Here is a 14,307-nt window from a genome sequence, read left to right as displayed (position 1 = left end):
TACCACATTCTGTTTATTCATTCATCACTAGACTGACATTTGGGTTGTTTTCCTTTTTGGCTGTTATGAATGCTGCTGCTGTGCCAATGCATGTACACATTTGTGTATAGACACACATTTTCAATTCTCTTGGATATACCTAGGAGTCAAATCCTGGGGCCATCTGGTAATTCTTTAACATTTGACAAACTGCCACACTCTTCCAAAGCAGCTGCACCATTTTATATCCCACCAACCCCTAGCACTGTATGAGGATTCCCATTTCTCCGCATCCTTGCCTACATTGTTATAGTTCATTTTTCTTCATTCTCTTTTCTTTCAGTTTCTCAGACAGGATCATTTCAATTGACCTACATTCCAAGTTTGTCGAGTCTTCTTCCTGCTCTAATCTGCTGCTGTGCTATAGTAAATTTTTCATTTGTTACCATACTTTTCAAATATAGAATTTCTATTTGATTTTTAAAAATAATTTCTCTCTTTATTGATATTCTCTATGTGATGAGATGTTGTTCTCATACTTTTGCTTTTTTGTTTGTTTGTTTTTGAGAAGGAGTCTTACTCTGTCGCCCAGGCTGGAGTGCAGTGGCACAATCTCGGCTCACAGCAAGCTCTGCCTCCCAGGTTCACGCCATTCTCCTGCCTCAGCCTCCCAAGTAGCTGGGACTACAGGCGCCGGCCACCACGCCCGGCTAATTTTTTGTATTTTTAGTAGAGATGGGGTCTCACCATATTAGCCAGGATGGTCTCAATCTCCTGACCTCGATCTGCGCGCCTCGGCCTCCCAAAGTGCTGGGATTACAGGCGTGAGCCACCGCGCCTGGCCTCTCATACTTTTTAAAAGTTCCTGAAACGTGGCTCTCTTTAATTCTTTGAAAATATTTTAAATCTTTGTTTAGTAAGTCCAGTGTTTGCACTTCCTTACGGACAGTTTCTATTAATTACTTTTCCCTTTGTGTATGGGTCATACTTTGTCATAAAATCTTTGTGTGTTCCTGTGTCCAGGATGGTATTGCCTAGGTTGTCTTCCAGGGTTTTTATAATTTTGTGTTTTACATTTAAGTCTTTAATCCGTCTTGAGCTGATTTTTGTCTATGGTGTAAGGAAGAGGTCTGGCTTTAATCTTCTGCATATGGCTAGCCAGTTATCCCCGCACCTTTTATTGAATAGGGAGTCTTTACCCCATTGCTTTTGTCAACTTTGTCGAAGACCAGATGGTTGCAGATGTCCAGCCTTATTTCTGGGCTCTCTATTCTTTTCCATTGGTCTATGTGCCTGTTCCAACAGAGTTTCAACAAGGCATAAATATATACTTCTACTGCTTCTATTCAACATTTTACTGGAGGTTTTAGTGCAATATCGTTCGTTGGACATAGGAACGGGCAAAGATTTCATGACAAGACACCAGAAGCAATTGCAGTAGGAGCAAAAATTGACAAGTGGGATCTAATTAAATTAAGAGCCTCTGCAAGCAAAAGAAACTATCAACAGAGTAAACAGAGAACCTATAGAATAGGAGAAAATTTTTCCAAACTATACATCTGACAAAGGGCTAATATCCTGCATTTATAAGGAACTTAAATTTACAAGAAAAAAGCAAACAACCCCATTAAAAAGTAGGCAAAGGACATAAACAGACACTTCTCAAAAGAAGACACATATGCGGCCAACAAGTATATGAAAAAAAGTTCAATATCACTGATCATTAGAGAAATGCAAATCAAAACCACAATGAGATACCATCTCATACTAGTCAGAATTGGCCATTACTAAAATGTCAAAAAATAGCAGATGCTGGTGAGGTTGTGGAGAAAAGGGAACACTAATACACTGTTGGTGGGAATGTAAATTAGTTCAACCATTGTGGCAAGTAGTGTAGCAAAATCTCAAAGAGCTAAAAACAGAATTACCATTGGACCTAGCAATCCCATTACTGCGTATATACCCAGAGTAATATAAATTATTCTATCATAAATACACATGCACACAAATGTTCACTGCAGCACTATCCACAATAGCAAAGACAAAGAATCAACCTAAATGCCCATCAGTGACAGGCTGGATATTTGGTACATATACACTATGGAAAACTATGCAGCCATAAAAAAGAACGAGATCATGTCTTTTGTGGGAACATGGATAGAGTTGGAAGCTTTTATCCTTAGCAAACTAATGCAGGAACAGAAAACCAAATACCACACGTTCTCACTCGTAAGTGGGAGCTAAATGATAAGAACTTATGACACAAAGAAGGAAACAACAGACTGCTGTCTACATAACGGTGGAGGGTGGGAGGAGGGAGAGCAGTAGAAAAGATAACTATTGGATACTGGGCTTAATACCTGGGTGATGAAATAATATGCACAAAAAACCCCTGTGACACGTGTTTAGCTATGTAATAAACCTTCACGTGTACCCCCAAACCTAAAATTAAAAATTTTTAAATATTAGAAAAGAAAATTTGTTATAATGCAGGCTGTTTTCATTTGATAGAATTATAACTACTGTTCAATTTAGGTTTACCACTCGGATATTTGTTTTTATTAGACTTAGTTGTTTTTGTCTTTCATGGCATATTTTGGCTTAATCAAATGTTTTTATAATTTCATTGTAATTAAACTGTTCATGTTTTAGCTATATCTCTTTGTATAATTTTTTAATGGTTGCTGTATGGACTACAATATGCGTTCCACAACTTATCACAGCCTACTTAGAGTTACTTTTGATGTACTTCATGTAAAACATAACCCCAAAACCATAATTTCATTTACCTTATTGTGCTTTACACTATTGCTATCAAATATACTATATCTATATACATTATAAACCCTATATGTTAAAATTTTTGCTTTTAAATAAAGAGAAAATATATAATCTTTTTTAGTCACCTGCATGTTTACTGTTGCCTTAACCCAGTGGTTCTCAATGGTGTGTGTGCTGGTGGGGGCAATCTAGGGGTTAGAGGACAAGGATGTTGCCAAATCTCCTACAAGCACAGAATAGCCCTTCCCACTTAAGAGAGAATCATCCAGCCCTAAATGTTAATAGTACCAAGATTGAGAAACCTGTCTTAAGATAATGTGCATTGTTTTTATCTGGTTGCTCTCAAGATTATCTCTTTATAACTATAGTTTTCAGCATACTAACTATAATGTGCCTAGGTAAAAATTTCCTTTTATTTATCCTGCTATGCAGGAGGACCTCCGAGCCTGTTAGATCTGTAAGTTTTTTGAAGCAAATCTGGAAAATGTTTGACCATTATTTTTTCAAATAATGTGTGCCCCATTATCTTTCTCTTCTTCTCCCAGGACTCCATTTACATGCATTTTAGACTGCTTTATATTTTCCCTCAGGTCCCTGAGGATATGTTCCGCTGGGCTTTTAAAAATCTCTTTTCTTTGTGTTCTTCGGATTGAGTTGTCTTCATGTTAACCGAACCTTTTTTCCTGGCCTCTCCAATCTTCTGCTATGCCCATCCAGTGTATTTACTTCAGATACTATAGTTTTCAGTTCCAAAGTTGTTATTTTTTAGTTTATATCTCTTGGCAGAGATTCCATATCTGTTCATTATTACTTTATTTTCTTTTAAGTTCCTAAACATATTTATAATAGCTGTTTTGTGGTTATTGTCTACAAGACCAACATCTGGGTCACCTTGGGGTCAGTTTCTACTTTTTCTCTTAATTGTGAGTCACATTTTCTTGCTTCTTCAACTATCTAGTAATTTTGTTCTACTGGACATATTGATTACTATAATATATTGTAGAGGCTACAGATTCTATTATCTTCCTCTGATGAATGTTGATTTCTGTTCTAGAAGGAGTTAACTTTGCTGAACTCAAACTCCAAACTCTGTCTCCTCTGCGCTGAAGAGGAGTTGAATCTCTTCTCAGTTCTTTTAGCCTTTCAGCTGTTTTCTACCAGGTCCCTTGGAGTTTCCCTCATACACAGTTTAGGGGCCAGCCAACTGTATTCGGGTTAAGTTGACACACAGATTTTGAGGCTCCTTCTTATGCAACCCCCTCTTTTCCACAATTTCCCCCTTCACTTAACATCCTTGCTAACGGTCCTGAACTCTGTCATCTGACTCCTTAAGCTGGTGAGACTGCAGCTTTCTCCATCTAGGGAGTAGTATCAGGCAAAAAGCTATAGAAACACAAATATCATACAGTGATGTTATCCTGTTTTAAGGAATAATTCTCGCATTTCCGCCTGCTTTTGGTCATTCATTCTCTAGTGCTTTCAAGTAGTTGGTTTTCATTTATATTTAGTCCAGTTCTAATAATGGTTATCTGTAGGGAAATAGTATGATACAAGCAACATCATCAATACTGGAAATGCCAATTAGGTTTTTAAATCTGATAGTTTTATTGAAGATAAAGATTTTGTCCCTCTATGCCTTGACATATTCATCTCTCCTAATTCATAAGCAGAGCAGCCCACACAGTTTCTCTCAGATATTACTTCGAAGCCTGAAGAAACTTCTCAATGGTATAAATAATGTGGCCTTTGGAATCAAGAAATCACTTACCAACTGTATGAACTTGGAGAGATTATTTACCCCTTCATGCTTCTCCACTTGTATCATGAAGGCGGTCATTTAAATCTCACAAGGTTGTTAGAAATAGTAATCACTTACGTCACAAAGCATATAGCAAGTGTTAAAAAGAAAACAAACACTTTTGGTTCCTTTCCCTTAGACTTCTTCCTTCATCCCAGCAGTGGTAATAGTGGAAGGAATTCCTAATACACGACTACCTTTTTCTATAATAGTTACTTTAGTTCCATTAGTTAAATTCCATTTACTTTAATGTTCCATTAGTAACATTTAATTAAGTTTATAAGGAAGAAAGAACATGAGAGACAGAACAAATCCCATTTTATGAACAAGCGTGCGCAAGAAGCAGGGACTGTCAAAGGAGACACTGAACAGTGCACGGAGGATTCATTCCCCCACCATATCTCTGGGCAAGCAAGTGTGGAGGCAGGAAGACATACAGCAATGAAAAAGGCATCATTATTCCAGAATTTCTCCATGTGTGAATGAGAAAGTCTTTCTATGTATATAAGTATATAATAAATCATAGTAATCTAACAAGCAAAACTGCTAAGAAAAAGGCAAATTTAAAAAGAAATAAAAGAAAAGGTAAGTTCAAAAAATTTTTAAAGCTTAAATACGTATTTAATGAATTTTTAAAAAATTTATTGTGCTTCTGTTTATAAAAAGTTTGTTTCTTGAAAAGAAACAAATTGGAATTGTACAGGACTATATCTTATAAATTTTCCAATTAATGTCTTTATCTAAGTCATTACTTCAAATGTTATCTAATAAAGGACTGAAGATGAGTCTTATGAATCAATGTAAGAGAATGCTTTCAGATTGCAGCAATTTGTGATCACTGTTCTCTAAATACAGATATACTGTCACCTAATTACATCATCTACCCAACCCATATTTTCCCATCTTGTCCCAGGTATATAAGATATGTCATATGTTTCACTAATATCCTGCTGCACCATTTTTACAGAACTTGGGTTATTTCTAGTACTCTATTAAAAAGGCATAATCAGGCGTCAATTGTTCTAAGTGGTTTTCTTTTCTAAGTTTATTAGAGACAGGTCAGGCAAACACAGAGCTGCTCCAAGGAAATCCAAGTGGAGACAAGGCTCCAACGAACAGGATAGAGCTGAGAAGAAGCTGGCTGTTCTAGGACAGTAAGAGTCAGAACTGATAATTATAAGACTCTTATGATTCCATAATCACACAGGGCTAACATGATATATACTCAGCGTACACCGCTAAGAGTAAGCTGAAGAAGGGCCAAAGCAAAACTGACATATTTAAGTAATGACACAGGATATCTTATGAACATAATACTTTTATGTTATTGATTGACTGGCTTAGAAGTTAGCACAATAGTGTCTGTAAATATGATCATCTTTCTACATCTACAAGCAGTGGAGAAGAACAGAGGCATTCCCTTGGGTTTCTCAGGTCTATACTAGTGCAAACCAAAGATTAGCAGCATTTTTCTATAAAGAACCAGATAGTAAATATTTAATCTTGCAGGCCACATAGTCTCTGTTGTCATCACTCAACTCTTTTATTATAGCATGTCAGTACCATAGACAATATGTTAATGAATGGACACGGCTGTGTTACAATACAAATTTATTTACAAAACCAGGTGGTGGGCTAGATTTGGTCTATGGGCTGTAATTTGCCAACCACTAGGTAAACAATGAGAGGTAAATATCTAGTGCAAAATGATACTAAATAATGTCTTGAACACATTCCCAAATTTCAAATGATGAGTAAGAAATACATAGATCAGTGCAATTTGATTTTCCTGTGTTAATAATATAGGAACCACAATTTCATATTCAGTGAACTCAATATATAGTTGAACCAATTTTTCTGTGTATCATCAGAACCTGGGAATTATTTACCTGTGCGTAATCACCAAAAGGTGGAGAATAAGCAATGCACTTTTCCAATGTGTGTTGTGATTCATTTCCCTGAGAGATTGCATCCAGAATGCTGCTTGCAATTCCAGTCTTATGAAGAGTGGTTTTACTTGCAGGGGCTAAAGGCAGAATCAACAAGTTTATTTTATTTAGGTTATTTTATTATACATTTATTTTATTTAGGTTATTTTAAACAAATTATTTTATTATAAATTGTTTTATAAATTATAAATTATATTATACACATAAATTATATTTTATTATAAATTATAAATTATAACCGCATATTATCAAATAGAACAAAATTTTAATTTGCCAACATATAACTAGATATATTTTCCCCCGGGAAAACACAGTATATAATACTGTCTCATTCATTTGAAACAACTTAAAATGGACACCTGTCCCATGGGTAAATAATTTTGGTGGAAAGGTTAAAAAACATATATGTCTGGCCGGGCATAGTGGCTCATGCCTGTAATTCCAGCACTTTGAGAGGCTAAAGTGGGAGGACTGCCTGAGCCCAGGAGTTCGAGACTGGCTTGGGTGACATGGTGAAACCCCGTCTCTACAAAAAAATACTAAAAATATAAAAATTTGCCAGGAATGAATGGTGGTGCATGACAGTAATACCAGCTACTTGGGAGGCTGAGACTTAAGAATTGCTTGAACCCAGGAAGTGGAGGTTGCAGGGAGCCGAGATGGTGCCATTGCACTCCAGCCTGGGTGACAGAGCAAGACTCTGTCTCACAGAAAAAAAAACAAAAAAAAACACAAAAAAACCCACAAAAAAACCCCCACAAAATTAGCGGGGCATGGTGGCACATGCCTGTAGTCCCAGCTACTCGGGAGGCTGAGGTAGGAGGATCACTTGAGCCCAGGAGGTGGAGGCTGCAGTAAGCCAAGATCACACCACAGCACTCCAGCCTGGGCGACAGAGTGAGACCTTGTCTCAAAAAAACAAAACGTGTGTGTGTGTGTGTGTGTGTGTGTGTGTGAGTGTGTGTGTGTGTGTGTCTAGTCTGTAAAACAAGGTATAAAAAATGTAAACCGTTCTTATAAATGTAATAATTGTCACCATCAATTTTCAGACCAGATCAATATATAACAGTTATACTAGAAGTGCACTTACATTTTTTTCCAGCTCAAAAAAAATTACAAATTAATGTTTGGGTTCAAGGATATTTCATAAAATACAGAGGATATATATTAAAAATGAAATTCATCTTTCATCTCTTTTTATTTAATCCTATTATTCTTCCCAGAGGTAATAGTTTAGAATTTACTTTTTTAGTTTTATTTCATGCATTTGCACACTCAAGTATATACATGTAAGGATTTATAACTTTAAATAAACACAAATGGAATAATTTTATGCATATATTTGCCAAAATATGCTTTAGAGTTCATCTCATATCAGTACACATAAATATCCCTCAATTATAAAAAAAAGTTGCACAGTATTCAATTATATGATGAACTATTTTAGCATTCCCCTATTGACAAATATTAAGTATTTTCCAGTTTTCCCACTATTTACAACCAATGATGCAGTGAACATCCTTGTGCCTGGAGCATATCACATTTGTGATTTTCTCTTAAAATGACATTTGAATGAATAGCTGATTTATAGTAATTGAAGGCTTGAGGGGTTCCTCCAAAAAGTGAATGAGAATTCCACTTCTACCAATTATTGGTAGCTCATACATTTTGGGAGTATTCAAACACTCAAGATATATAAGATTACTTATAGGTTTAAACTTCTGGTTAAGAAAAATGATTCTCTATGAGTTGTAATGTTTTCCTTAAATAAAATAGCACACATTTTGAGTGTCTTAGTTTTAATTACTATTTTAATTTAAAGAATAATTTAGGCCTATAATTTGGCCAATAGGTATTATTTGCTTCCATTAAGTCAAAAATTAAAGTAAAACTTATTATGTAAAGTATTCAATAAAACTCCACAACAAGAATACTGAGCCCCTACTTACATGATAAGCACACACTGGGCAACACACTTGCCAAATTCAAGTATGGATTTTTACTGAGCCGAATTTCTTTTGGTGGTTCTCCCAAGAGTGAAGTCTGATTCTTAGAGGCAGCCTATTTAACAAAAACAAAGGAGCGGGTACTTAATGAGAAGAACATGAAAATAAAAATGAAGAACACAGAAATACTTATTTTTCAATACATCTAGTGTACTTATGAAATATCTATGGATGTTGACTAAAATTATCACATTTCACCTGCTATTAGTTGTTCAATTAGGTTTTTAAAAAAACTATTCTAGAGCCATAGAACTTTAGAACTAAAAGAGAATGAAAGGATATCTTGTACAATCTTCTCACTTGAACCAGGAAAGAATTCATCTTCACAAGAAAAACTAAATTCCATATCTCTTTTCCAGAAATACTGTTTATCTATCTATCTACCTTTTTTTTTTTTTTTTTTTTTTTTTTTTTGAGATGGAATCTCTCTATTGCCCAGGTTGGAGTGCGATGGTGCAATCTCAGCTCATGGAAACCTACACCTCCCGGGTTCAAGCGATTCTCCTGCTTCTGCTTCCTGAGTCGCTGGGATTACAGAGCCGCACCACCACACCTGGCTAATTTTTTAATATTTTTTGTAGAGATGGGGTTTCACCATGTTGGCCAGGCTGGTCTCGAACTCCTGACCTTAGTGATGCCCCCACTTTGGCCTCCCAAAGTGCTGGGATGACAGGCATGACCCACTGCGCCTGGCCTGTTATCAATATTTTTCTTGAGAGTTTTATTTTATATTTTATGACCAAATAACAAAAGCAAAGCTTATTTACCTCTGGTACTAAATATAATGTCAAACAAAATAAATGAGTTTAATAAACTCCAACTCCACATTTAGATGATGCTAGAAACACACATTTCTTCAAAATGTATATCAGTATATTTTTATGTAATTAGTTAGGTGTAAGGATTCTAGTACAGTTGACCCTTGAAACAACATGGGGGTTAGTAGTGCCAACCCCCTACATAGTGGAAAAATCTATGTATAACCCTTGACTACCCAAAAACTTAACTACTAATAGCCTACTGTTAACTAGAAGCCTTACCAATAGCAAACAATTAACATGTATTTTGTATGTTACATATGTTATACACTGTTTTTTTTACATTAAAGGTGGAGAAAAGAAAATATTAAGAAAACCATAAGAGAAAAACATTTACAGTACTGTAGTATTTATCAATACCATAAATTATGTCATTTGTTTACAATATGGATCTGTCTGAAATGGTGGACAACAGCAGCTACAGACCTCAATCTGTGGTATTCATCAAGCAATTCGACTTTTTCTTATAATGTCATGACACTGCTTCTTGAGAGCCCTTCTAGTACCACTAGTGGCATTTTTATGGATCACAGGTGTTATTCAAGGTTTATGGTATTGCACTAATCATGATGAAAAATATGCAAGCATGATGAGACATCACTTTTTACTGCAATAAGCAATTTACTGGAGAGATGAATGGCTCACATGGAGATGATTAGCAACACACAGCATTTTAAGTGGATACTCTCAACACTTGAGCTCATCTCAATAGCAACAGGAAGTAGGTACAAAATTATCACAATAGTACAGTATATACTACAGTTAATTTTATGCAGTTATGATTTAATACTGCATCTTTATTTTGGTTTACATTTCTTTTGACTGAATGGTGCCATGTACTGTCTGTAAGTATGTATGTCATGTATGCTAAATTTTAACTTTTTAATAATAGGTTTGAGTATATATTATGGTAGCAAATTACAAACTAGACTAATATCTACATATATTTTATGCATTCATGACATATATAACTTTTTCTTAATTTTTCAATATTTCTAGGCTATGGGGTTCATTTGTGAGTTTTTTCAAACTTTTTAAATTTCCAAAAAATTTCCTACTATATTTCTTGGAAAATATCCAAGTATAAGTAGACCTGTGCAGTTAAAACCTGTGTTTTCTAGGGTCAACTGTATATAGAAAACTCCCAAAAACTCAACAATGACAATAAAAACGAACCTGATTTAAAATGGGCAAAAACTTTAATAGACATTTCTCCAAAGAAAATATACAGATGACTAATAAACACACACAAAAATGCTCAGCATCACTAATCATTAGGGAAATGCAAATCAAAACCACAATGAGATACCACTTCACAACCACTGGGATGGCTACGACTATGAACTGAATGTTTAAGTCTCCCCAGAATTCATATGTTGAAATGCTAAGCCTCAATGTGATGGTCTTAGAAGGTGGGGCCTTTGGAAGGTAATGAGGTCATGAAAGTAGAGCCCTCGAGAGTGGGATTAGCGCTCCTATAAGAAGAGACATGAAAGGGCTTGCTCCAGCTCTCTAACATGTGAAAATGGAACGAAAAGATGGTCATCTGAAAACCAAGAACAGTATCCTCATCAACACTGGATTTGCTGGCACCTTCTCTTAGAACTCCCAGCCTCTCAAACTGTGAGAAATAAATGTATGTTATTTAAATCACCCAGTCTATGGTATTTTTGTTACAAACAGCTAAAACAGAAAACAAGTGTTGGTGAGCATGTTGGAAAATTAGAATCCCTGTGCACTGCTGGCAGGAATGTAAAATGGTGCAGCTGCTGTGGAAAAACGGATGACAGTTCCAACAAAAATTAAACATGCATTATGGTATGATCCGGTAATTCCATTTCTGGGTATATACCCCAAAGAATCGAAAGCAGGGACTCAGATACCAATGTTCACAGCAGCATTATTCACAATAAAAGGTAGAAACAACCCACATGTCCATGGATGGCTGAATTAAAACATGGTATATATGTACAATGGAATATTATTCAGCCTTAGGAAAGAAGGAAATTTGGATACATGCTACAACATGGATGAACCTAGAAAACATTATGCTAAGTGAACTAAGCTACACACAGAAGGACAAATATTGTGTCACCTAGGTACCTAGAATAGTCAAATTCATAAAGACAAAAGTAGAAACAGTGGTTACCCAGGCTAGTGGGAGGGAAAAAGGGAGAGTTATTATTTAACAGGTGCAGGTTTCAGTATGAGATGACAAAAAAGTTTTGGAGATGGAGAGCAATGATGCTGCACAACACTGTAAATGTACTTAAAGCCACAGTACTCTACACTTAAAATGGTAAATTTTATGTTACGTATATTTTAATTTTACCACAATAAACAGAAACTGGATATTATCCCTGTCTCCCTGAATAAAATTCTCAAAGGTTGGGAGTCAGAGTCCAAATCTCTCGCTCTCTTTTTTTTTTTGCACTAGAGGTGATTCTGGAAACAAAAAGGTAGACTCAAGACTTACTGGCCAACACAATATTAAAGATGCAGTTCTAAACATCTAAAGCAAAGTTAAACTAATTATTTCAGCCAAGTCTACAAATCTCACAGTTAGAAAACACTGAGGTTACCTGGTCCAACCCCTACTGAGAGGAAGAGGGATCATTTATATTAACACGACATCCTATACAGATGCTCACCTGGGGTCTGCTTAATTGCTTTTGGTGATATGACAGTCACATCTTTGTGAAATAAACTTTCTCTCTGCTTAAAAGCTTGAATCGTTCTTCCTTATATTAAGCCTAAATCTGCTTTATTGTATGTTGTACTTAATAGGTAGTTCTGCCCACTGGAGGTACACATAATACCATATGACTACTCTTTAAATAGGTTTAACAATGTATATGTTTGGTTGTCTCTTTCCAGGTTCCATATATCCACTTCTCCTGAATTCTTCTTCACAGGACTTATTTTCCAGAACCTGCCCCTATTTTGGCTGTCTTCTTGTAGACATACTCATTTGCCCATTTTGTGAATCACCTAAAATCCACAGTTCTTCTAAAGACTGAAGCTTGCAGTGAACTAAAGATTGCAAAGAGATATGAAGTATTCATATACAAGTTTTATTTGTGCAGTTTCCCTCAATGACCCAAGCAATGAACACTGCAGATAAATTTTTAAAATTTATTCTATAAAGAACTGACGGCCAGGCGCAATGGCTCACACCTGTAATAGCAGCACTTTGGGAGGCCAAGGTGGGAAGATCACCTGAGCTCAGGAGTTCAAGACCAGTCTGGCCAACATGGTGAAACCCCATCTCTACTAAAAATACAAAAATCTGTCAGGAATGGTGGTGCGTGCATGTAGTCCCAGCTACTTGGGAGGCTGGGGCAGGCGAACCGTTGAACCCAGGAGGTGGAGGTTGCAGTGAGCCAAGGTCACGTCGCTGCACTCCAGCCTGGGTGACATAGCAAGACTTCATCTCAAAAAAAAAAAAAAAATAAATAAAGTAAAAGATTAAAAAATTTTTAAAAGAGAGAACTGCCTTAGCTTTCTCAATGTACAATTGTAGGGCATTCTAGTCATACTTCTTGCTATGGCTAGGTAACACTAAAATCTCTTACAAATTCAGTATTATTATTTTGACATTTGAATACAAGAAACTACATAGATTTTTTTCCTTACAAACTGCTTAAGCCTAAGTTTTATACCACTTACAAACCACAGTGTATTTTGGGGTACAAATATAATAAAAATTAGATGTACTTTAGTCTACCTACTTATTACAACATTTATAAATATCAGTGGTATATTAACCAATAAAATGATTGGGTAAACACTTCCAGAATTAAAAGAAAGACCAGATTAGTTTGAACAGACCAGAGTTTAATAGCTGGTTTTGATATTTTCCAGATAAAATTTGTTCTGCCTTTAAATATTAAAATACTTTAGCTACTAACTACATATTTAAGATACACAAAAAGTATATTTTAAAGAACAGCATTAACACGTACTTAGCCTTACAAATAACATTACTATGTAAGTGAATAAGTATTGATACTCCTAAGCTTTTTCAAACTACAAAATTCTGAACTTAAATTAGTTTATATCTTATATTTAAAATATCAAGTATTTCTGAAAACCATGTATGTCACAAACTTTTTGGAAATTCCTTATTCTAAGGAATAAATAATCCACATATAAATTATTTATAAGAGACATAACTCATTTTACACAAATTAAAATTACTTTACTTACAAACTGGCAAATAATTAAGGTAGTCCCAAATGCCAGTTAGCATAACTTATCAAAAAATGGATTTTTTGTTTGCTTATTTTTAATAACATATTTTTTTTAAAAATTGCAAACATTTTGCAATGTTTTCTTCAATTTTGAGAAGTAAATGTAAACTATGAGAAAGTCATCATTTCATTGACATGACAATTTAAGATACAATTTAAATGGAATATATATACATATGTAGGTATATACACATCTGTGTGCACGCAAAGTTTTCTTACCCCTGAACTTATCTCTGTGCCTTTTGGCTGGCTTTGCTGCTGCTTATGGTGTCCTGCCAGCAAGCTTCCAGCAGCAAGGTTTGGAAAGCTCTGAAGATAAGGCTGCGACCCTGAGAAATTTCCTTCTGCCATTCCCACCGTGGCTGGCTGTTTCTCCTGAGTATTACTGTGCCCTGGCCCAGCATGTCCAGCAATGTGCTGATTTGGAAAGAATGGTAACATGCCCATTCCAGCTGTTATCGTTGTTTGGGTTGGAATCAGGCTAGATGCTGTAGCAAACCACAAATGCAAAAAGCTTTTAGTTAGAAAATATTTATTCGCAATAGTCCTTTTGATTTTGTTAAGTTATGAGCAAAATGCAGAGAAACCAATTTGTACCTGTTAGATAACAGCAAAAGGTAAGGTTAGAGGTTGTTAATTAGTGGGCTCCTTTATGAAAAAACAAAAATCTACAATAGTAATAATGCTCTTATTTTCAGCAACTTTCAGGGTAACCTCAAATAT

The 14,307-nt window shown here is 35.5% G+C and overlaps 1 protein-coding gene across 4 annotated transcripts in view; it reads right to left on the bottom strand.

Annotated features, from left to right (window-relative positions):
* Positions 1-14,307, bottom strand: part of RAVER2 (ribonucleoprotein, PTB binding 2) — an 86,102-nt gene that overhangs the window by 10,236 nt on the left and 61,559 nt on the right. For all 4 annotated transcript variants that reach the window (XR_007719355.1, XM_050757987.1, XM_050758063.1 and 1 more), the window contains exons 9-11: positions 13,804-14,072; positions 8,457-8,568; positions 6,448-6,584 (exon numbers count right to left, since the gene is read on the bottom strand). Coding sequence is in view for 3 of the 4 variants with exons in the window: in XM_050757987.1 (XP_050613944.1) it covers positions 6,448-6,584; positions 8,457-8,568; positions 13,804-14,072 (518 nt within the window). In the remaining variant the exon portion in view is untranslated. The remainder of the gene's footprint in view (positions 1-6,447; positions 6,585-8,456; positions 8,569-13,803; positions 14,073-14,307) is intronic.

This window comes from Macaca thibetana, chromosome 1, assembly GCF_024542745.1.
Source record: "Macaca thibetana thibetana isolate TM-01 chromosome 1, ASM2454274v1, whole genome shotgun sequence".
Taxonomy (NCBI): domain Eukaryota; kingdom Metazoa; phylum Chordata; class Mammalia; order Primates; family Cercopithecidae; genus Macaca; species Macaca thibetana.
Note: the sequence above shows the minus strand (reverse complement) of the source record. Positions and strands in the feature narration are given on the sequence as shown.